This window comes from Ambystoma mexicanum, chromosome 6q (assembly GCF_040938575.1).
Source record: "Ambystoma mexicanum isolate Mex_15411 chromosome 6q, UKY_AmexF1_1, whole genome shotgun sequence".
Taxonomy (NCBI): domain Eukaryota; kingdom Metazoa; phylum Chordata; class Amphibia; order Caudata; family Ambystomatidae; genus Ambystoma; species Ambystoma mexicanum.
The window spans coordinates 97,716,098-97,738,652 of record NC_090937.1 but is presented as its reverse complement, the minus strand read 5'-3'; the positions used below and the strand labels follow the sequence as shown (position 1 = coordinate 97,738,652).

At 43.6% G+C, this 22,555-nt stretch overlaps 1 protein-coding gene across 2 annotated transcripts in view; it reads left to right on the top strand.

Moving 5' to 3' along the window:
* The window catches only part of RAP1GDS1 (Rap1 GTPase-GDP dissociation stimulator 1), a 909,412-nt gene that overhangs the window by 536,181 nt on the left and 350,676 nt on the right, over nucleotides 1-22,555 (top strand). Inside the window, exon 5 of one of the 2 annotated variants that reach the window (XM_069630544.1) lies at nucleotides 11,024-11,170. The exons of the other annotated variant lie outside the window; for it this stretch is intronic. Coding sequence (XP_069486645.1) covers nucleotides 11,024-11,170 — 147 coding nt within the window. The remainder of the gene's footprint in view (nucleotides 1-11,023; nucleotides 11,171-22,555) is intronic. 2 annotated transcript variants of the gene reach the window in all.

Below are 22,555 nucleotides of genomic sequence, written 5' to 3'. Positions count from 1 at the left end.
TCAAGTTTCAGGGAGGCTGGGAGGCTGTTCCAGAGGTAGACCCCAGCTGAGGAAAGAGATCTCTGGCCAACTCGTTGCTTGGAGAAGCGACTGACCCTGAGGGAGTTGGAGGCGGATGAGCGCAGAGCTCGAGAATTAAGATATTTAGGAAGAGAGAGTTTAAGTTATTGAGGCCGCAAGCCCCAGAAGGGATTTTGAACTTAATCCTCGCATCCACTGGTAGCCAGTACGGAGATTTCAGTCCTGGAGAGATACAATCCCTGGGCTTGAGGCCAAGGACAAGTCTCACAGTCCTGTTCTGGATGAGTTGCAGAGGACGTAGAGTAGAGGCAGGCAGATTGAGAAAGAAGCTGTTGCAGTAGTCCAGCCTAGAGAGAACCAGAGCTCTGGAGACAGTGAGCTTCTGTGGGAAGGAGAGGAAAGGAAGAAACCCTCGGATGAGGTGCAGCTGGTAGTGTGGCTTCTTAGATGTCAGAGATGTGAGGAGAGAAGGAAAGTGCAGAGTCGAAGATGACCCAGGGGTTTTTAGCCTCGCAGGTGGGAGCAGCAAGAGGGCCAAGAGAGGCCGGCCAGAGACAGGAAATGAGAGAGTGGGTGTGCCGATGAGGAGGATCTCCGTCTTACTGGCATTAATGCATCATAAGTGGGATATGTCAGCTGCAAGCTAGCACCCTCAACTCAGGAGTGAGAGCTAATAAGAGCTGAAATATCGATCTTTAATGTAATTCTCGAACAACATATTTGATAATGGGGAAATGGCAAATTCAGATTTGTGGTTATATTCTGAATTCATGGATGTAAGCATTGTTGTCACTTTGTGCATAATGGGTTATTGATGTATGCGGGTTCTGCACAAAGTATACATTTTGAAATTACTTCATGGTACGCATTTCGTTCTTCTGGTAAAGCTGTATCCAGCGAGTGTCAGCGGCAGCCATCTGTTGTGTAAGAGCTTATTTAACTTGACAAAAGACTAATTTAATTGTCTGGACCCAATTAGCTGAGTCCTAATGGCTCAGGTGCACAATAGTTTCCCTGCACCGGATGCTCTACAATCTCAATAGTAAGTGAACTTCTCTGGGCATCTGTTTCTGTAGTAGCTCTTATTTGGAGAGTGAAATTGTCAATTGCCAAAGTGATGGTTCTCTAGGGCGTGGCCTAGAAATAAACTGTGTTTTGGCCTGCTTTAACTATAGTACTGTTTTTGTTTCTTTGGCTTGTAACAAAAGCCCCATTATAGGTTGGACAGTAATTCGATTTGTTTACCATATCCACCACTCAGTCCCATGGATTTACTGTGAAATTTAGCTTCGGAAAAAAGTCCATAGGACACCATGCGAATTTCACAAGAAGTAAATCCTTTTCGTTAAATATGATATTTACAGGTAAATTGGAGGGTTCACTTGCAGCTTTTTGCTGGAGGTGAACCATCCACTTTACCACCGAAAGTGGAATTTGGTATTGCAGTAAACTGTCAGTAAGTAATCAGCAATTCTGTTAATGCAGTGTGTGGCATAGTATCAGGTTTTACTTATTCCTGAGTCTTTTTGCTGAACTGTGTACAGACTTTACCTGCACCGTACCTGGAGTCGTTGCAGTGCGTGGACTTATGCCGCAAGGTAAATTGCCCTGCCTTCGTTGTCTGCGAGGAAGAAGAGGCCAGTCCCCTGGAGGAGGACCGAGGAAGGAAGGAAACTACATTACACCAACACCAGCGCAGAGCGCAGCACGGTGTCAGGTGTCTGGGTTCAGTAACGGACACAAGATCTCCTGCTGACTGGTGTGCAGAATTTTGCTTCTTGGTCTCGGACATTCCAAATCAGAGACAGAGAAACTGCACGGCTGATTCCAGGTCGTCGTGCCCTTTAACTTTGAGAGGAAGGAAGCGTCTGTGTGAGGAGCTTCACCCCTCCTTTCATTAAAACCTCTTGCAAACCGTGGCCAAACAGGCATCCAGTAAGCGTAAAGCTCCCCCACACGGATACTTTGATATCATAACATTGTCAAGCGATATTCAACAGCCTAGCCTACGCTGTGTTACTCTTCTCCCAAGTGTTACTCTGAGAGAAATACATTACTGCCTGCACCGTCTTGGCCCTTTGATCTGTGTGGCTTGAAAGCACTAGAGGAGTGTGGTTGATACAGAGGGGGCAACCATGAGAATATCCCACACATCGGTTCCTCCAAACAACGCTTTTTGTATATGATGATTACTACAAGTGACCCTACTAAGGTTTCTGACAATAGCAGGACTTCTGAGACGGCCATGGAATCCCTTGTATCACCAATGAAGGACTTGCGGTCTTCATGCACCTTAGACATTTGTGTCGAAATTACATCTAAGACAAGTTCCTCGTGTTACATTCTGGAAAGCTTGTGTGAGTCTGCTGATCTAGAATTGCAGGAAGCGGCTTCGTCAAACATAAACAGCAACTTTCCTAAAATACTGGATCCTAGTAACGAATCACAGACCTGCAGGTTAGAGCTAGGCTTAAAAACAAATGGAGATCTGACAATATTGCTCCTAGTTAATGGACAGAGTCTGCTTGACAAGGGAGGAAGGGGGTCCAAGTCTGGGTTTCTGAAACCATACACGTTTGGGGCATCGGGTATAAACAAACCGAAGAAACAGTCCTGCAATATACCGTGTCCTTCGGCCTGGAAACCTATGGGCCTGACCGGTAAATCTGCAGGCGAAGCAACTTTTCTTTTATGCTTGGACAAAAGCAGCTACACCATTGGAAGAAACGCTGTGCACGGCAGAAAACCACCTGATTCTTTCCACTAATGAGCAACCTCTTCAGGGCAAAGGCAATTCTTTAAATCCAAATGAAACATTAGCAAATGGAATTCAAGAGTGCTACCTGACCCTGAAGAACTTACGGGAAACTTTGAGCTAGAAGTATGTTTAGAAGCTGGACGGCAACCTGTACAATCTACAGAGGGTGCTGAGTTACCAATGGCCTGCATGGCAATCTAAGTCTATTAAGAACACTGTTCAATGCTTCTAAACGCTGGCGGCTTACTTCTTCTGCAGTTGATTTCAATATAGCAGATACCAACAAGATATCAGATGAAGATCTGTTATTACTCTTAGTTGCTGCCCAAATGGAGGAGAAAACTACGACGACTCTGCTCATAGATGCAAACATGATTGCGGCCTTCTCTCTGACAACGGCCCTGTTCATGAAAATGTAGCTGACCAATAGAAGGATCAAAGTACTCTTTTGGCTATGCTCCATTGAAAAATCATTTTTGTTGAAGGGTTTATTTCGCCCCCACAAGAAAACATGGATAAAAATCTTGAGCATATTACACACTTCTTGAAGATCATTTTAGACCCTATCATAAAAGAAAAAGAAAAACAGAGGGCCTCCTTGACACTAAATCGTAGGCCGTTTTGTATGTCCAGGACATCAACGATATTCTGATTCAAGCAGAAACAGTTGAAGATCTGGTAACTATTGATGAATGCTCTAAACACACTGAAGCAGGAGCCACAAACAGAAATATTTTACTGGAAAAATTGACCCACTGCTTTCAGAAAAAAGCAAACCTACAATTCTCCCACCAGGGATCAACCTTGGTTGGACACTCTACGAGCCGAACTACAGGTTCCAAAATTGCACATGAAACAATCAATTTTGCTGTTATCTCCTGAACTTTCATCTGCTAAAAGATATGGGGTCTTCTCCAAACCCCTGGAGCTACCACAAAATATAGGTGGGCCCAGAAGGACAGCTACGACAAAAAGGAAATGATCAAAGTCTTGATTAATCCATTAAAAGTACATCAGAGACTTCACTTCCCAAACGGAGAAGATCTAACCAGCTGGAACCTTGTAGGGAGAGATCCTCCGAAGATTCAATGAATGATTCCGTAATGTGTATACAGGACGAGGGAGATCATCTGAGACACCCAAGCAATCCCTTGGACTAGATTCCAACTACAGGACAAGGAGGTCCGTACTAAAAGGACACATCTATCGGTTTTGACAAATTGATACACCTCTCTACCTACTTGCAAGACTGGGATGAGGTCTTTTCTACGAGAAACACGCTGGTGGAACGCTTAGTCGTATTGAGGTCAAGTCACTGTACGAGGGGACTGCCACTTGATGTAATGGACCATGAAAGTATCAGTGAACATGAACCCGCCCCTGATCAATGGAGGCACAAAGACAACAACGCTAGTAGTCAACCAGGACCAATTCCCCACAGGCCTTGTGAAAGGGTCAAAGTATCCTCACTGGTGCATATGAGCAATCCAAATTCTTTAAATAAGGGGGATTCTTGGTCTAAGAGCCGGGAAGCCGGCTTCCAGACACTAGAAGAGAATAATTGACAGCTAAACAAACTTCTTGGGGGGAATAAAGGGACTCCAACAGAAGACATTAAAAAAGACCAGAGTTCTTTCTGCCAGGTCCATGGGCTACCAGAAGCAAACTATACCAAGTCCTCCAAAATAAAGGTGGAATTGGAGAGAAGTTTGCACATGAAGGATGACTTAATCCTCAACAGAGCGAACATTCTGAAACTCCTTCATATCCTGCTCTTGCCTCGATTCGTCCCAAGGATCTTGATTTGGTTGCCTTCCCAGAGGAGCGACAGAAAGACAAGGTTGTTATTCATCTCTTCTCAAAAGAAACACAACAGTTACTGGTTAGAGAAACTCTACAACTGACTAGGATGGGTTTCCCACTAAAAGTAATTAATCCATCCACATACATTTGAGGAAATAGAGCTATTAGAGGAACTTGGAAGAGCCTTCCAAAAAGGCCCGAATGTATCAAGGAGGAGACCCAGTAGTCCTTTGGGCAACGATCAAAAGAGATCGACTGTTGTGGGCCCAAAACAAAATAATGACCTCCCAATACCGACAATGAATCTTAGGATAGTTGTGGATAACTCACATCACAAGGAACCTGGGGCTCGGCACCAAGACAAATATGCAGAAAATAAAGAAGGTGGATGTGAGTGGCTAGCAGCAGTCCTGGCACCAACTTCCTAATGCCAAAAGAGTGGGGGATGACGACACTCTGAGTGGTTTTACCCTGGGCTGCTGGAATACAAGGGGTTTCCATCACCTGTTTGGTGATGGGGAATTTCCTTACGCGATGGTTGATATAGCCTGTTTTCATGAAACTTGGCTAAGAGGCACCACAATTCTTAATGGTTTTGCATCCTATTTGAACCCGGCTATTAAAGGACAAAAGGGTCGGCCTATGGCAGGCATGCTCTGCCTAGTAAATACACACAGCTGCTTTAAGGTAACCTGGGTGAAGAATGTCTCCCCTTTAATCCAAATTGTCTTGCTTGAAATGAAACTGAAACATATTAACACCACAGGAGGTTGGCTAATTTGTAATCTCTATTGGAATTCCAACTCGGAGCTGGCCAAGAATTTTATTGATCAAGTCCTGAATGAGATTGTTTAGGCAAGAGTCGCAAAATAACTTAGATAATCATGTGTGCGATCTTAATATTCAGTCCCGACTTGATTCTGATAGAAATTCCACTCTCAAATTCAGATGAAGTAGTTTTACGTGGACTGAAGTGGAGAAAGGCTTTAAGATTGAGAAACATCGAGATCTTGAACGGTTTTACGATGGGAGATTCACCACCAAGTGTGACTTGGAAGAGAGGTAATCGAGGCCACATTCTGGATTACATCTTTGCCTCTGATAACCTTAGACCATACATAAGGGATCTAGTAATAACGACTACAATAATGAGTGATAATAACATTCTACAAGTTCGGACCACAGGATCTCCACAAAAGCTCTAACAATCTAACATCGGAAATCTCGCCGTACATCCGGGCAGAAACAGTTTGAGACTATCGAAAGGAAATATAATCTCATTGACAGAGGCTCTCGATACTTCTCTACTGAAAACGGACCTGGACTACCCGAAGCAGTTGTGTCTTTATATGGAGAAAAACAATATAGGCAAGAGGAAAATCTTGCAACATCAACACAAATTTGATATGGCAGTGTCCATTAAAAAACAGGCATTGAACAGACTGAAAAAAACCCTATAGAACAGGTCTTTCCTCAAAAACCACAGGCAACCTTAAAGATTAGCAAAATTACAAAAATTGGTTAAGACTGCACAAGTATACTATGATTCAGAAGGATGTTGAACACATTTACAACTAATCGCTACTAAAAAGTCTAGCGAAATTTGCAGAATTTTCAATTCTATCGAGGCTCCTCAGCACTCACTGCTAACGAATATAATCTCGGCAGGAGAATGGAAAATTTGCTTCAGCAGTCTTTTGTAAATTCATAGAGCCTTACACGGATAAACAAGATCAGACATTTTTTCCCTGGGCCTTTGAAACAACAAGGGAATATATTCTGGACTTGATTAAACACTCAAGAGTTGCAGGACCCGATGGCTTAACCAACATGATCCTGAAGTAGAATCTGGTGGAATGGGCATCCTTTATGTTTGACCTGTTCAACCAGATAAAACTCGGGAGGAAAATGCCAGCGTCGTGGACTACCCCTACTACCCCTATTATAGTCCCAATTTTTAAAAAGGGTGATAGGTCACAACCTGGAAACTACAGACCTATTGCCCTTTTGGACGTAATGCGGAAAATATTTGCAGACCTTAACCTGAAGCACCTGGAGCAAAGAAACAAACCATCGGGGTCCCTGGCAGTCTGGTTTTGAGAAGGGCATTGTGGCCTCGTTGAATCTGTTCTTGATAAATTTGTTGAAAATAAGAACTTCACTTATTAACAGTAAGTAAATATATTTGGGCTCTCTGGACTTCTCACAGGCGTTTGATTCTGTTAACCGCGAAGCCCTGTGGTCTAAATTAGGAAATTGGGGGTGTCCACGAGACCTATTGGAAGCCATAAAAAGCCTTCATACATCCACTTAGGTGAGGATACGATTAAATAATGCTGGAGACCTGACCAAAGCAATTTCCACCACAATTGGCTTAAAGCATGGTTGTCGCTTAGCACCTGCATCCTTTAACTTGTATACAGCAGACATGGAAGAGGCATTTAAAGCTGTCTGGTGCTCCCCCCAACTCCCAGAGTATAGCTGGAACACCAGTCAATAAATTGCTATACGCCGACGATGTGATAATTATGGACGAGACTCTGATTGGATTGCATCTCCACCTCGACACACTCGCAACATACTTGGCAGCAAATGGTTTGAAGATAAACCCACTTAAGTCCAGTGTCCTGATTTTCGGGAGGAAAACCGGGGGAAAGCTAAAAGGCTGTAGCTGGTCAATTGGAAGTACAATAATGCCCTTGATAACTCAAATGATTTACTTGGGCACCTCAATAAATGACAGCTCAGTTGATGCACATTGGGAGGAGGAGTTAAAAAGGAAGACGAAATGCCTAGCTGTACAAGCAATGATGATAAAAAATCGCTATTGCAAATTTTCCTTCATTCCATTACTTACTTTTTACAGCATGAAAGTATCTCCAATACTAACATATGGGTTTGAAGGTTCATTAATGTTGCCCTGGAAAATGTGGTAATTAATCGAGGGCACCTTTAGGAGATATGTTTTATCTTTACCAAACTCGACGTATGTAGCGATCATTAGGAAAGAACTTGGTTTAACATCCCTATACTCTCTGTATAGAGACAGGGTCTTCCAGAGAGTTAGAGAGTGCCTTATACCATCATCTGAAGGAGGGTTTAAGTTATTACATCAGGCTCTCCTAGCAAAAAGTGAATAAGTACTGAAAGACTGGAGCAGCAAATGCACAGAAATTCTAAATGGCATTGGCTGGAGCATTAAAATTTTAAAAGATGACCCTGAAAACATAAAAAAAAAGCTTGCTACGATCAGGACTGGATTGATACTGTGGATGCAGCATCTGTCCTACAAATTGTATGGGAAGCATTGTAGGGATGTTAGAAGCAGAGTAAAAAAAAATGGTCCCATACTTGACGAAATTTCCATCAGATAAAGCACGTACTCCATTTTTTAGGTTACGGCTGAACCTCCTACCGACAAGGGAAGTGTTGGAGGCCAGGAAACATAAGCAACACAGGGACTTTTACTGCAGACTCTGCAACCACTCGCTGGAATCCCTACAGCATTTAATCATGAATTGCCAGGGAGTTGGGGATGTAAGATCCAACCTGTTGGGAAAAAAATTCTCGGAATACAGCACCCTAACAGAAAGAGACATCTGAACTCAGTTGATGTTAGGGATTAGGATCTCTAACATTTGCTTTATTGGAACTTTATGCAATAATGTTTGACAAAATTGGTAAAATTAACATAGCATCAAAATGAACGTTTGCTTGTTGAGAATTGCTATGGATTATATGGGAAGAGATGCTATATTTGTCCTTTCTGTTTGTTTTTTCTGCTAAATGTTTTGTGTTTATAAATTGAGTTAAAGCTAAAAGGTTTCTATACGAAACCGTATGCTAAATAAAAAATGTTTTTTACAATTCTGTTAATGCCTTTTTAGCTTCATTTTTTTCCATTCCGTTGAACTTTTAATGAGGCCCTTTAATTTCAACCCCCCACTGTTTCTTTCATCTTCCATACATTGATCTAAGTGATAGTTTAATAGAGGTCTGAAAATGTTGCTGTAGTGAGTGCTGGCTATTATGTTTCATTTCAGATGGAGTTTATAGTGTGTAAATTGTCAGCATCTCAATATTGTATAAAGTGCATTCTGTCACATTTAAAAAAATTAAATGTTCCATTTTGACCACTCGTACTTCTAATAGTTATTTAGCAAAATGTCAGTCTGTAAGCAGAGAACTATACATTCTCATGCGACCAAGAACCAGTGTTCTGGTTTTATAAATGATTTTCATTATTCAATGCCCTATGAAATAGCACTGAAGCAGTACTGGCCTGCTCTTCAGGTTGCATCTTCAATGGCATCACACATGCAGAAACATCAAAATTAGGTTGACTTTATTTAAATAATTTCTACCCCCACAAACTATATAGTTTATAAGCCAATTTCATTATCACACCCATTACTGTTGAGCCCAGATCTGCATCCTAAAGATGGTAAACATTGGCATAAGATGGAAAGTTCTGGGGAGAGTTGCTTAATACCTTGGGGTCTTATGGTGTCAAAAAGAGGGAGCACATGTTGCTTTCTTTATCACAGCTGATGGCAAGGGAGGTAACTGCTGTTGTGGATCCAGGCATTCACCAGTACCATTAGGAAGGTCAGATTTTGTGAAACAGACCAGAATATAGCTTCAAACAGAGCACATGAATCCATGAACAAATTAATCAACAATGGGTCTGCCTTTCTCTCCCGAACATGTTTACCCTGCCTGTAATCCTCTGTATCCCCTCGCTAAATGTCCTTCCTAATATACCCTTGTGCCCATTTATTGTCCCCTTGTTGTACCATGTCCTGTTGCTTTACAGCTAGGGTTGCACTATATGAAGCCCTACTTGTACATGTGTAAGTGTGAATATTGAAATGTTGATTTCACTTGGCCTTGTAACCCAGACCGCTCGCTGAGTCAGGTTTAAAGAGTGCACATAAGTTTTATTGTTGTAGTACATGTGATATCTTTAATAAACCACACTCTAGTAACCAGAAGGTTTGAATGGCTGTATCCAGAGAGGTTTAGAAGCTTAACCTACCTTTTTGCTAGCACTGTCCCTTGAGGGATGGGGGTTGGTGAGAAGGTTGGGCTATACGACTGTTAGGGGAAATAAATCATGGCAAAAGGACATTTGCTTATAAAACCTTCTGGAAGGTCCAGTTACTATTTTCTTGGGCCGAAGAGCTTCTGCGTCTCTAACAGATAGCGATAGCCAAGGGGCTCGAGGACTAATGGAGTGGGGCAGTCATTCTGAATTTCAGAGTGCCTGGGCCTATACGTTTGATTGCATCTTACCCCTACTTGGTTCCGCAATCAATGCCACAATTGCTACAGATCATTTGAATTAATTGGGAAGAGGCACTGCTATTATGCAATGGCATTAGGAGAGTGCCGCACATAACCAATCGGGATGCATCTACAAGCGGGGATCTTAAAGGGCTCAATGAAATAAAGGCTAAAATGTGGGATGCCAGATGACCACTAATCTCACAAAATTGGGGGTTTGCGAAATTTAATTGTTACAACCTGTAAGAGGGTTCTTTCACTGAACGTTCACTGGGTGCTGATAGATACAATTATGGACTTTAAAAAGCATTACGTTTGGCAACAGATTTTTTTCTAACTTCTAGCAAAAAAGAAAACCGGTCTGACTTTTGATCAGTAAAGAGTCTATTTGGACCTACAGCCAATTCTGCGTGCTCATTTCATGATCATGTTCTCTGAAAATACCCAAACAATAACTTGGGAGCCGTTTGCCCCATTTGACCATATGTGATAGGGGACCTTCTGACCCTTGGGTGTTTGTCATTCCTGGGAGGGGTTAGTTGGTACATAGCATCTAGATACTAGGGCAAATGGGCAAGAGCGCATGAGGGCATCCCCAGATCACCATAGAAGGCAGAACACAGGCCTCCGATGAGTAGAAATTAGAAGCTGGTTGAAGCTTAACGGTTTTCCAATTTTATTAATAGTAGACCGATTTATCGCATGCACATTTTCCCATCGCAGCCTTTAAAGCCACCTGCCATTGCCTGCCTGAAGAGGCAGTCTGGGTAGGGCCCCTGCCCAGTTGCTACCTCCAGCCTGCACATTTTCTGCTTCCGTGCCAGGCAAGGCAATATCATGCCTTGAAGAAGTTCTTCATCAGTGTTGCTCTCAACATGTCTAGATTAGATTTCCTCTAATATGAGAGCCGTCAGGTGCATGCGGTTGATGGGTAAAGCTAGCCCCATCCATTATCGTGTCTCCCACTTGTGGGAGCAGGCAAAGTGCAGCACCAGAGGTCTAATGAGAGCATTCATCAAGAAATCCAGGACGTTTTTTAAATTTATTTTTTATACTATTAATTTCACACAATGTTGAATTGCTTGCCCTTGCATTTGGTGGTGGTGGGGGTAGGTATTTTCTTTATTTTCTTTAACCAAACTCTTTTTTTTCCAGATGAGGGCAGGATTGCAGTTGAACAAGCGGGTGGCGCGCAGGTTGTAGTTGACCTCTTGAGGTCACAGTGCGCAATAACAGATCCAGCCAATCAGAAGCTCATGACTGTCTTTTGTGGCATGCTGATGAACTATAGCAATGACAATGGTAAACAAGACTGAACATTTCCTTTAAATACAGTATTTTTCATAGCAAAATCTATATTCTAAGTCTTCATTAATTAACCTTAATCATTTTAAAATAAGACGGCAATCAAACTAAATTAAAAACAAATCAAATTTGAGAGCATAAAATTGCTATGATTATCAAATATTAAACCAAATTGTTGGGTTGATATTAATCTTGCAGTGCATGTGGCTTCTTAACTGGCTACTCATATCTGTTGGGCATGGTGGCTGGTAGCCCTCTATTGCACCACTAGGTACCGGCATTATCTCATGCCATCTGTGCAAGACCTACACATGTTCCCTTAGTGCCTATTGCTACGTCTGTAATCAACATTTCCACTTATTATACATGAAATGATTACATTGTTGATATGTTCCTTTAGAAATGAATGCATCTCTCTATTTCTATCCTGATTCTATTCTGAAAGATGCTTCCTCACTAAAGTCATTCTTGTGGGCACATCTCGTGTGATGCTGCACTAAAATGTCCTTTCAAATGCTTCCCAACTACAATATCTCTCCTTTTCGGTGTTCTGCCTTCTCCATTCAGCACTACTGCTAACTCCTTTCTCTCTCACACAAGTGGCTCTACAGTAATAGTTACCAAGCAAAGAAAGCACATGTTTCCAGTATTTGTGTTTGTAGAGTTTATTTTAAAGAAAATGCTATGCAGCATCAAGACAGATAACAGGTCACAGCATATAGTAAAGTAATACATTGACCTACAGAACTGTCTGGATTTTTCCGTCTCTGAGAGTGGGGCTAGGCCGGTGTTAGGGAAGGAGCAACACTGTCCTGATTACTTGCTGGTAATCCTTGTTACACTGAACCCTACTATACAGTATTACAGTCCTTAGTAAAGGAAGAGGGTGACCCATCTATCAGATATGCACCTTGTTGCCTCTTTAAAATAAATTCTTACCGAGACTCCTCCCTAAAATGAAGGGGGGTAAATACCACCACCCTACGGATATCAATATCACCATCCCCCTACATGAAACCAAGGGAACAGTGGGCTCTGTGTAATGAGTATTGCAGGTAAGTTATCAGGTAATTTCCACTGTTAGTCTGCCTGAGCACAGTGCTAAGCAAATGGGGACATACCGAGTAGTCCAGCTGATATTGAGGCAAAAGAAACATATAGGCAAACATGATGCAGAACATGTGAAACTTGAATCGTCCCTCCAGCAGAAGATCTGATCAAGCCTGCATGCATGCATCACAGCAGCCCAAAACATGGCAGACAATACATCTATATGCTATTTATGTTAAGGGATGAATACGAGGATAGACCTCTGATGCAGCCCTGCATAAATCTGGCATAGGCACCCACTTTTCGATGCATAGTAGGAGTCAACCGTCTTATGGAGTGTCCCCTGTTTTACAGTAGTCTGGGTGGCCTGTGCCAACTCATAAGTGATGGGCCTAAAAGATGGTTAACTTAGAAAGGGGATTGTTTTCTGTGTTTGTTTGGAAATTCCAGGACAGTAGTGCATGATTACAATCATGCATTATTTAGGCCCAGAAAGCATGGAAAACGTGGTCTATACCAGCGGTACACAGTCCCATTTCCTACAAGAAATACATAAATGATGCAAGCCGGGGCTTCCAATCTGGTGTGGGTCTTGCTCCTTTACTGCTGTATTCACTGTAAACCCTGCTCTGACTTTGTGAAATTGGACATCCTACCGCTGTGGTGCAGCGTCAGGTGGAACACTCACCTCACATATAGAAATAATTAGTACAAATATTTGTTTTCTTATGTAGTGTTTAAGGCTGGATTACTTGTGCTTCTAAATTATGTAATAACATATGGTGTTATTACCAAAAATAATTGTACTCCATTGATAGACATTGGTAGGATGAAGGGCTGGGTTGGCCCCGTTGCAGGGTTGAAACTTGCAGTACAGGCTGTCCCCATCAGTAAGAGGAGTACTTACCCGTTTGACCTTGCACCTTGGTTTGTATTATATTTTAGTGCTACATTATTAGATGGAGGGTAGCTCGACAAAATCATAAAACAAAAGCAATATTATTGTATTGCATTCTAGCTGCTCCTACAACACATTATACAGTCACCCTCCTTTAATTATCATTTCCTACTTTCCTTTATGCTTCGCTTCGTATTCCTTCAGGCCCTGAAACTATCTCTGAATGTGGAAGTGAGCAATGTGATGTTTAACCAGCGCCTGCCTCCACTTTACAGGTGTCTTAGTCCAAGTAGTGTCACAAACTGGACATTTGGAACCAAGAAGTACGCCAAGAGGATGTTCGTTCTCAAAGTTAGCCAATTTTATTAGGGATTGTGTACAGAGGAGGGCCAGCTGAAATGTAAACAGGATATTTCCCAGTGAAAATAACAAAATAAGTGTCGTCTTCCTTCAGTGTCGATTGCAATGGTTTTCTCAATGTCAAGATGCGAGTTCAAACTGTCAGATCTCGGCTACTGTTTCCAAATGTCTCGGGGAAATTACCTCATTCCCCAGATCAATATTTTGTAAACTTTTCTTCTGCTCCTCAGAGCCTAGTTGCAGGCTTTCTGGGATCCCGTACCCAAAGACTAAACCAGTCCTCAATGTTCTGTCTGATCTTCAGGCATGGTTCGGGATCTTGTTGGGGTCAGCAAGGAGAGAGGCAAAAGGACTACTGTGCACTAGCCTTTGTTCTTGACTTGGTTCTTTTCACCACCTCTCTGACCTACTGCTAAGCTCCTTGACCCACGCTGGAACCTCCTCTCCCTTTGTAAACCTTCCTAGGGCCTGACCTGGCCCCCTCAAACCTCCTACTTCTAAATGACTCTCGCTCCTGCCTCTCCTTTCCATATTTTACTAAACTCTCCCTTCCTAAACTCATCAACCCTTAAAGCATCTTCACTCTGCTCAACTGAAGTTGTATCACTCTGGTTTCCTCGCTGTCGCCTGCAGCCTCTTCCTCCGGATTTCTCAAGGTCGTCTTACTACTGCTTTGGCCTTTTGTCAGTGCTTGGGGCTGTCATTTGGGGGTTGCAAGGAGTCGCAGCTGCCACCCCTGGTGCCTCAGTTGCAACCCCTGGGAACTCCCTTGCAACCCCAAATAAAAACAAAACATTAAAAAATAAAATAAAAATGGAAGCTCCTGGTGAAGCAGGGGCCCCGCCACGCCAGGTCTGGTGGGTCCCCGGCTCAGTCCTCCACCATCAGGGTGAAGCCATGGCCGGGGAGGTGCTCAGTAGGGGTTGGCGTTGCAGCTGACAGTGACATGTGGCACATGTCACATGCCACATTCAACTCCAACCCTTTCTCCCTCTGCTTCCTTGTAGCTCACATACAGGAACCAGGAAGCTCTCACAGCTTCCTGGTTCCTGTTTGTGAGCAGCACAGAGGAGCCGAGGGTTGCCTGGAAGGATGAAGTGAAGCTGCAAGAAAAAGGTAAGCAGGATTTTTTTTAAATGTTTAAATGTGTATTTTGCATGTGTGAAGTGTGTCAGATTTATGCATGTGAATGAGAAGTGATGTGATGCGTGTTTTTGAATGCTCTGGGTGGGTGTGTGTGTGCCTGTGTAGAGAATGCAATGGCTGGAGGTAAGACAAGGTGTATGAGTGTGTGACTGGTGGGTGAATGAGTATGAATGTGATGGTATGTTTTTGAATGTTCTGGGTGGGTGTGAGAATGCGATGAGTGTATGTAAGAGAAGGTGCGAGTGACTGGTGGGTGAATGAGTATGAATGTGATGGTGCGTTTATGAATGTTTTGGGTGGGTGGGTTCTGTGCCTGTCTAGATAATGCAATGGGTGGAGGTAAGAAAAGAAGTATGAGTGACTGGTGGATGAATGTGTATGAACGTGACGGTGTGTGTTTGAATGTTCTGGGTGGTGGTTGAGTGTGTGCCTGTGTGGTGAATTCAGTGTTGTTGAATGTGGGAGGGGATGTATGGGTGTGTGACTGGTGGGTGAAAGGGGATGCATGTGTGTGTAAAGCCCTGGGAGACTGGCACTCACCCGAGCATTTGTGCCACATCCTTCATTGACTTTGCGTATTTTACTGGTATTTTTGGGCAGAGAAACGCTTGTGTCATTACCTGGCTAGACTGGCATTTTGGTGCAGTCAGTATAGCCATTTCTTACTGTGGCATGTCATCTATTACTCTGCATCTTTAAAAAAGCAAGCATGATAAGTAGTGTTACCGCGTTAGACTGATGTTCTGGTGTAGCGGCCTGTATATATTTTACTGTAGCATGACGTTATTAACTGAGCATCTATGATGAATCAAGCATGATAAGTGTTCTTATGGGTCTAGACTGGCTTACATTGGAATCAGTTTGGACAGGTTTTCATATTGTGACATGTCACTTTTAATGGTCAAACCAATGGGAGGGTATGTTCTTATACAGGAGTACTGACATATATTAGCAGAGCTAGTTTTGTTCCCAGTGAAAGTAATGATACTATAAAAAAACATCTTAAAGCAAATAGTAGTATGGTCGTATATCGGCATACTAGGATATGTTGGTGGAGCCAGCATGGAAATGTATGGTCACAGCCAGCATGAACATGTTTTTTTATACTTGCATATATTGCAGGAACCGGCATGATAATGCATTGGGAAATGCCCTATGCACTTTTGGTGACTTGCATCTATTGTAGTTTTTTTATGATTTACCCAACACCCTACAAAACCGATTGCTGGCCTTTTACCCAAATTGTTGCCCTTTTACCGAAATGTTCACAGAAAGTGTGCTGTGCGATGCACCAGGTTAACCCATTTTTCAAAACATTTCCTAGTTCGGGCTCTCTAAAAGAACACCTCACCATCCAGCAGTGGTATATTTGTGGACCAGGCACCTCCCCCTTCTTTCAACACTATTTGAAAGATTTAAGCTTTGATTAAAAAACATATTTCCTTCTTTCACTTGCAGTAGTGCATGCCCCTGCAGCGGCATACTAATCATGGACATTGCGCACATGTGGTGGTCTGGGCCGGCCTAGAGTGTTACGTGGCCTGTACTTTAAGGAGCTTGCGGGGCGGGCCTCGACAGTGTGGCTCGCGAGGGTGGCCACATTTTGTGCACGCCACTGGGCACCACTTGGTCTGACAAAGTGTTAGTGTGCAGTGTGCGCCTTCAAGTCTGCCAGTGAGTCCCTGTGTGAGAAGCAACTTGTGGGTGTTTTCATTTTAAAATAACTGTGTGGTGCCACAGATTTGTGTGCAGCAATGATATTACATAAAATGGTGTGGGATTTTTAAATCCTCTGGCACCCAGTATTATGCTTAAAACTATGGGGGGTTTTGGGTATATTGAAAGAATCTTTCCCAATTATTATACTCCAGCAAAGTTAACATTATCAAGTGCACTCCTGTGTGCACGCAGACCAGTCTAATAGGTTTCTTCTGTTGTAGTGATAGCTGACTAATAGATACATTTATAACCAGGGAATTTTGTTGAGACTAAATCCTGGTCAATGATTTAATTTTCAGGCCTTGCTCGTGCAGTATTTTGCTCCTGGGTAAACGGCCGCGCACACCTCCCCAGGTCAGTGCTTTTTTGGCTTGTTTAACACAGCAACACCACAGATAACTAGAACTTCTGTGTCTATTGATCTATAGATGTTTCAAACATTAGCTGTAGCCTGCATTCGAGATTACAGTTATCCTGTTACAAGTACTGCATTATGTGAGTTTTACATATAGACTCCACGTAGCATATGGAAAATGACATTTCCCCAAATATGTGATTGTGGACAAATCACGCCTCCCTCTTATATCTGGCTGAAATGAGAGCATCCGGAAACACGGTGCTAGATGTATCTGAAAAATCTGAAGGTCGTTTGCCATGACTTCCCGTGATGTCACTTGGGGGTGGGCCATCACGTCCTGTGATGTCATCAGGGGGGCAAGTGTCATGTGATGTCACTTCTGCTACCACAGGCATTTTGGTGAAATGACTACCTGTCAGTGCCTCCCCCTCCAGGTATTACGTTCTCCCGCCAACCTTCTAATATTATTCCATCCTTCAACTTCACTCAAGTTTTGTTTCCTCCTTTTTGTACTGTTCCTACTTCCCTCTTTAACTCCACTCCGGGTTTTCCTTTCCCATTCTGGGTTATTCCCATGTCCCTCTGTAACTTCACTCTGGGATTTTCCTCCCCCTTGTACTCTATTCCTACTACAGATTTCCAACCCTCTCCTGGGTTTATTTCTTTCCTGTTTTCCTATGTTACCAATATGGACTTAGAATTCACTCAGTTTTCCTTCCACTGTTCTGTCCTCTACTTTGAGTACTGTCTTAGAAGCCCCTCCTGGGTTTTCCTCATCACTTCTTTATTTCGGGGACTGATTTACAGGTTCCTCCTGGGTTTGCCTCTACACTTCCTTTCTCTATTTTAGGTAATGGTTTACACGCCCCCCCTGGGTTTGTCTCCCCTCTTCTTTCTTCTACTTCAAATATTCACCTACAAGCCCTTCCTTGGTTTGCTACAGCCCTTCTGTCCTCTACCTCAAATATTGGGCTTCAATTCCCTCGTGGGTTTGCCTCAGCCCTTCTCCTCTACTTCAAATATTGGCCTACAATCCCCTTTTCTATCACCTTTAAATCTCACCACTTTCTTCTCTTCTATGAGGATCACCTTTTTCTCTCCCCTGCGTAGTTGCCAACATGACCCATTCCAATCTGTAGGTGCTTATCCAGTCTTGGTTCTTTCCTTTGCATTCTGGGACTTCTACTCCGAGTTTTATAATGGCAAAAGTGGAACTACACGTCCCAGAATGCAGAGAGAAAAGAATTTGGAAAAGCACAGATTGGAATGGGTCATGTTGGCAACTGTCTCTCCTGCTGCCCCTTCTACAGCTTCTTTCTCTGGCAGACTCCTGTCTCCAGTCTTCAAAATCTGTGGCACTGCTCCCCTGCAGCAGTCATGACTGGGCTTATGTAGCAACACCCCTGCCCCTTCCCCTGATTGTCTGCAGCTGTGAGCCTAAAGGATGTGAGGCTGCTCTCTCACTTTCTGGGATTCAGATTGAGGCTTGGGAGATAGAGCTGACTGTATAAAAACCCTGGTGGCGATTTTGAAGTTCTGTATGCAGGCAGAAGCTGAGGAGGCAGCTTGTGCGACAGACCTAATACTGTGCTGCTGTTGGGCAGGTAAGTGGGTTAAGGGTTCTGCACAGGTGTTTGGGTTTCCCTAGGGTCTCACCTTGACCATGAAAGGGGTTTCCCTAGGGTCTCACCTTGACCATGAAAGGTTTTGTTACGGCTTCCTGTGCTTTGAAGGGACAACTTAACCTCCCTGATCCGTTTTGGGTCCGTTCTGGGTTTTCTGATTGGGACAGAAGAGCATTGTGGCAGATGTAGTCCCTCTGAGGGTGGTTTGTTTGTGTGATCTTGATATTTTGGTTCAGTGACCGATTTTCTGGTGCCTTTTCTGTCTTAAAGGAAGGGTTTTGATGGTTTTCCACCTTTACTGTTTTCCTAGCCCCTAATTCTGCTCCCTGCATCCAGTCCGGGTTTTAGTTTTGTTTCTCTATTTTCCCATTATTCGTTTATCTGAGAAGACCGCTCCCTGAGTTTCTTGGAGTGTGGCTACTAGACAGAAATTTTGCTAACCTGCATGTGTTAATTTGCATTTTAATTGACATGCTAGACATGGCAGTGACCTACTTTATTTATTCTTCAATTTCTTTAATTGCTGACACAGTAAACAAGACACGATTATGGTTTCCATGGATCTTAATCCCATTGTACATCACTTTTCAACACTCCAGAGCCTGCTAAGGTTTTTGTTTTTGAAAATTTAGGTACAGTAGTTTGAGTAACAGGAAACGGTGTACAAATTCAAATCTGCACCAAAACAATCTTTTCATTACTATCATTAAGCTCCTTAAGGGACATTGTATCCTACAGAAATGTATGAAATGGGGACCAAATGTCTCTGACATTGCCCAGTCTAGATGATCCCACAATATGTCTTCCCCATTGCACCAGGTCACTACCAAGAAGAAAGCCTGGAGGATCATAAGGCACAGTTGTTCCAAAGATCTGCAATAAGGTTTGTAAACTTTGCTTCCAGAAATCGGCCACACTGAGACACAACCCAAACATATGGATCTTCCCTGTATCTCTTCCTCGAAACCTAGGGCGGGCTAAATCCTCTGTCACAAATGGGCTCTTTATCTGTGGTGTAATATGTGCCCTATAAAGAACTTTTAGTTAAACCAACTTCTGATAGTAATTCAAAGATACTTAAAATTTAAGAAAGCAAATTTGAGCGCAAATTCTTATCCGATATGGATTGAGAGCTGGACTTGCTCATCTTAAAATCACATTTTTGGGGCAGTCGAATTGAAGAAGCAATATCTCTGCTACTATAAGAAACAAATACTCTTACAGAGTTGGAATGTGGCTCATGTGGGTGGGCCACATTCAAACCCTTAAATGCATCATACATACAATAATATTAGAGCAAGATTAAAACATTCACTCTTCTGCAGAAAATCTCTGGAAACAAAAATCCAATCTGCGTATACGTACACTTTATGCCGCCAGAACTCCACTGTGCTTTAATGGTACTATCACAAGTCGGAAGCAGCTCTGTATTCTCATAGAAATGCCTATCAAGAATATGGACAAGCATCACAGAGCTACGCATAGAGTTTGGCCTTGGTGAAAGTTGAGTTGTACACCTAAATGGGTCAAATGTAAAATCTCCTTTTAATATACATATGAAGTATATCATATGATCAGTGACAATGGTAGGGTTGACGCTCTGTGTCCACAAGTGGGCACACCCCAGAACCAAACGACCAGTAGGGGGAAAATTGTGTTTGTGCTGAGGGAAAGGAAATCTATGTCAGAGGCCACCATAGTATCCTGGTCAAAGGTACACTTCAGTATTTCCCCTTTAAGCCCAATTTGATATCTCCAAACAACTCGGAGTAAAACTGCCAAAACCTTTGTCAAAGAATTGCCTTCCTGGCAAAACTGCAACATTTTGAACGAAATATAATAGATTGTGAATAACCACCATTTTGATATTAAGCTCTCCTCCACCCTCAATATAATAAGCCCACTGTGGGGGTGTTTGCTACTTTTATGCAGTTCTTTCATTAGAAACTCTGAAGGGGTTGTACAATTAATCTTGACTTACTTTGTGTGGTGGGAACTGGATGTGGCCATATATGGTATTGGCTACCTTGAACCTGGTAAACCAGAGGCCAGAGAAACCAAGACCTGGGTCTGGTGGGCATTTGAATACTATGTCTGACTTCAAGACTGAATCTACATACGGAGTGTTTTCCTGAGAAGAATCCTGTGAAAGTTAGAATGTGGCAACCCCAAACTGATATTTTAAACAATTTAGGATTATTATTGGATCCAGAGTGCTAACTAAGTTTCCAATGTTCCTCTAAGATGGGAAAATCCTCGCCTAAAGCTTTGTGTAGTGGGGTGGGGACTTTTTTCTCTCACTTGGCAGGAAACTGGTGCAGACTAGCACAGTAACACACTTTCTGGTTTATTATCACTTAATTCCAACTGTCTCTGGCATCCCCGCTTACCTGCGTTCCTGGATAAACGTGGGTGTACTGCTCTAGGAGTAGGACTGGGACAGGGAAGGCGATGGCTGAAGGTATACCTCAAACCTCTATAAAGAAACACTAGCTCAGATTAAATACAACACAAGGAAAAGAGGACAAATGAAGGCTGGTGTTAGTGATCAGATGGTATGCATCTATAACTCGGATCAGTCCCAGTACACCAGCAGTTTTGTATTCTTATATAAAGGGGGCGGGGTAACACTACAGACTAAACAGTTCTTCGAATGGATTGTGTCCTCCAATGTATTCCACATCTTTGACATTTAATGTCAACAGCTGTGCTGTTTACGGACATTTTTTGGCAGAGGGCGTCCTGCGTCAATGGCATTGGGTCGATGTCTCTTGAAGACCTCCATCGAGGGTGACATCATCGGATGTTATAAGTAGGATGCACGGCGCCCGTAGCCTCAGTTCTGTTTTTCCCGCAAACGTGTTTGCTTCGAGAACTCGGTGCTCCTCGTGTTATCAACTTCGATAATGTCTTCTTTGACCCATCCAACTGTGTGGTCGGGCTTTAAAAAGTGCAGGGATTGTAAATCCAAAATGTCAACCATGGACCCACACTGTATCTGCTTTTGGTGTCTTGGTGAGAGCCACAATACCAACGACTGCTCGAAGTGCCAGTCGTTGACTGCCAAGACCTTGCTGGAGCATAAGGGGAAGTTGCAGGTAGGTCAGGGATCCAAACCCAGTAAATCCCAAAAATCTGGTCTTTCCACCGACGACTCGAGGGGTGACTCTCCCCATCGGAAGGAGTCCAGGGGAATCTTGTTCCCGGAGTGGTTCTCACCACTCCTCGTCGAGGCACTACCGGAAGCGGCATCACCGGTCGCCTTACCCGTCCTCGTCGGATGATGGCTCCATGAGGAAAGTGGCTTGCCCCACTAAATCCTCAGACAGGTAAATGCCATTGCCTTTGCAACAGCATATACCACGAAACTGATCACTGCCAGCCGACCTTTCTCCAGCATGGGGTCTGGCATGGATTCACATGCTCATGAATATTCCCCGTCGTCAGGCTGGGAATCCTCGGTAAAGAAAAAACCAGTATCAGTTTCGTTTCTGATCTGTCTTTCGTAGTAGTAACCAATCACTGGTCTCTGCGTCATACTGACCACAGCCAATGACTGCCCTCTACCTAAGCACCGCCTCTGGCAGCCATCTTCAGATTTTTACCGCACGTTCATGTGTTGGGACCCTCGTGCTATTGCTCTCGAGCGTTAGTGCTATTTTTTCACGTTTTTTGCTCAAAAACTTCGTTTTTTCGGTCAAAAGAGCCTCAAGCTCCACCGACTCTCCATCCGATCAACGGGGACCCGTGTCGGATTTGTCTGCGCCCCTCAAGGGTGAAGATTTCGTCGAGCTACGCTTTTGGAGGACTCCAGAAGCTTCTCAGGCCCGGACATGGCCCAGGAGAAGGGAAGCTCGACGCCCGGAAAGCTGTTCAGGGTCTGCCCTGGATGCCAGCTGCAGAACGTCTTTAAGGAGGACGAACACTCCTTTTGTCTCTACTGCTTACATGAGGACAAGACGCACGTGGAGAAGGACTGTGCGTTTTGCGGCAATATGTTGGAGCGGACCATGAAGGACCGCCATCAACGTCTCGCCAACTGGCTGGAAGGGAAGAGCCCGTCAGGCGAGAAGAAGAGGAAGAAATCCGAGCGGTCTTCTAAGACCTTTGAGGACGCCCCGGCGACGGGGGTCCAACACAAGGCCAAGCACCGCGAGTCCGCTGGCACCGGGAGCGCCGAACGGTCGGGCTCTACGGGCGCCAGGCAGGGCGCACCCTCCCCGGCA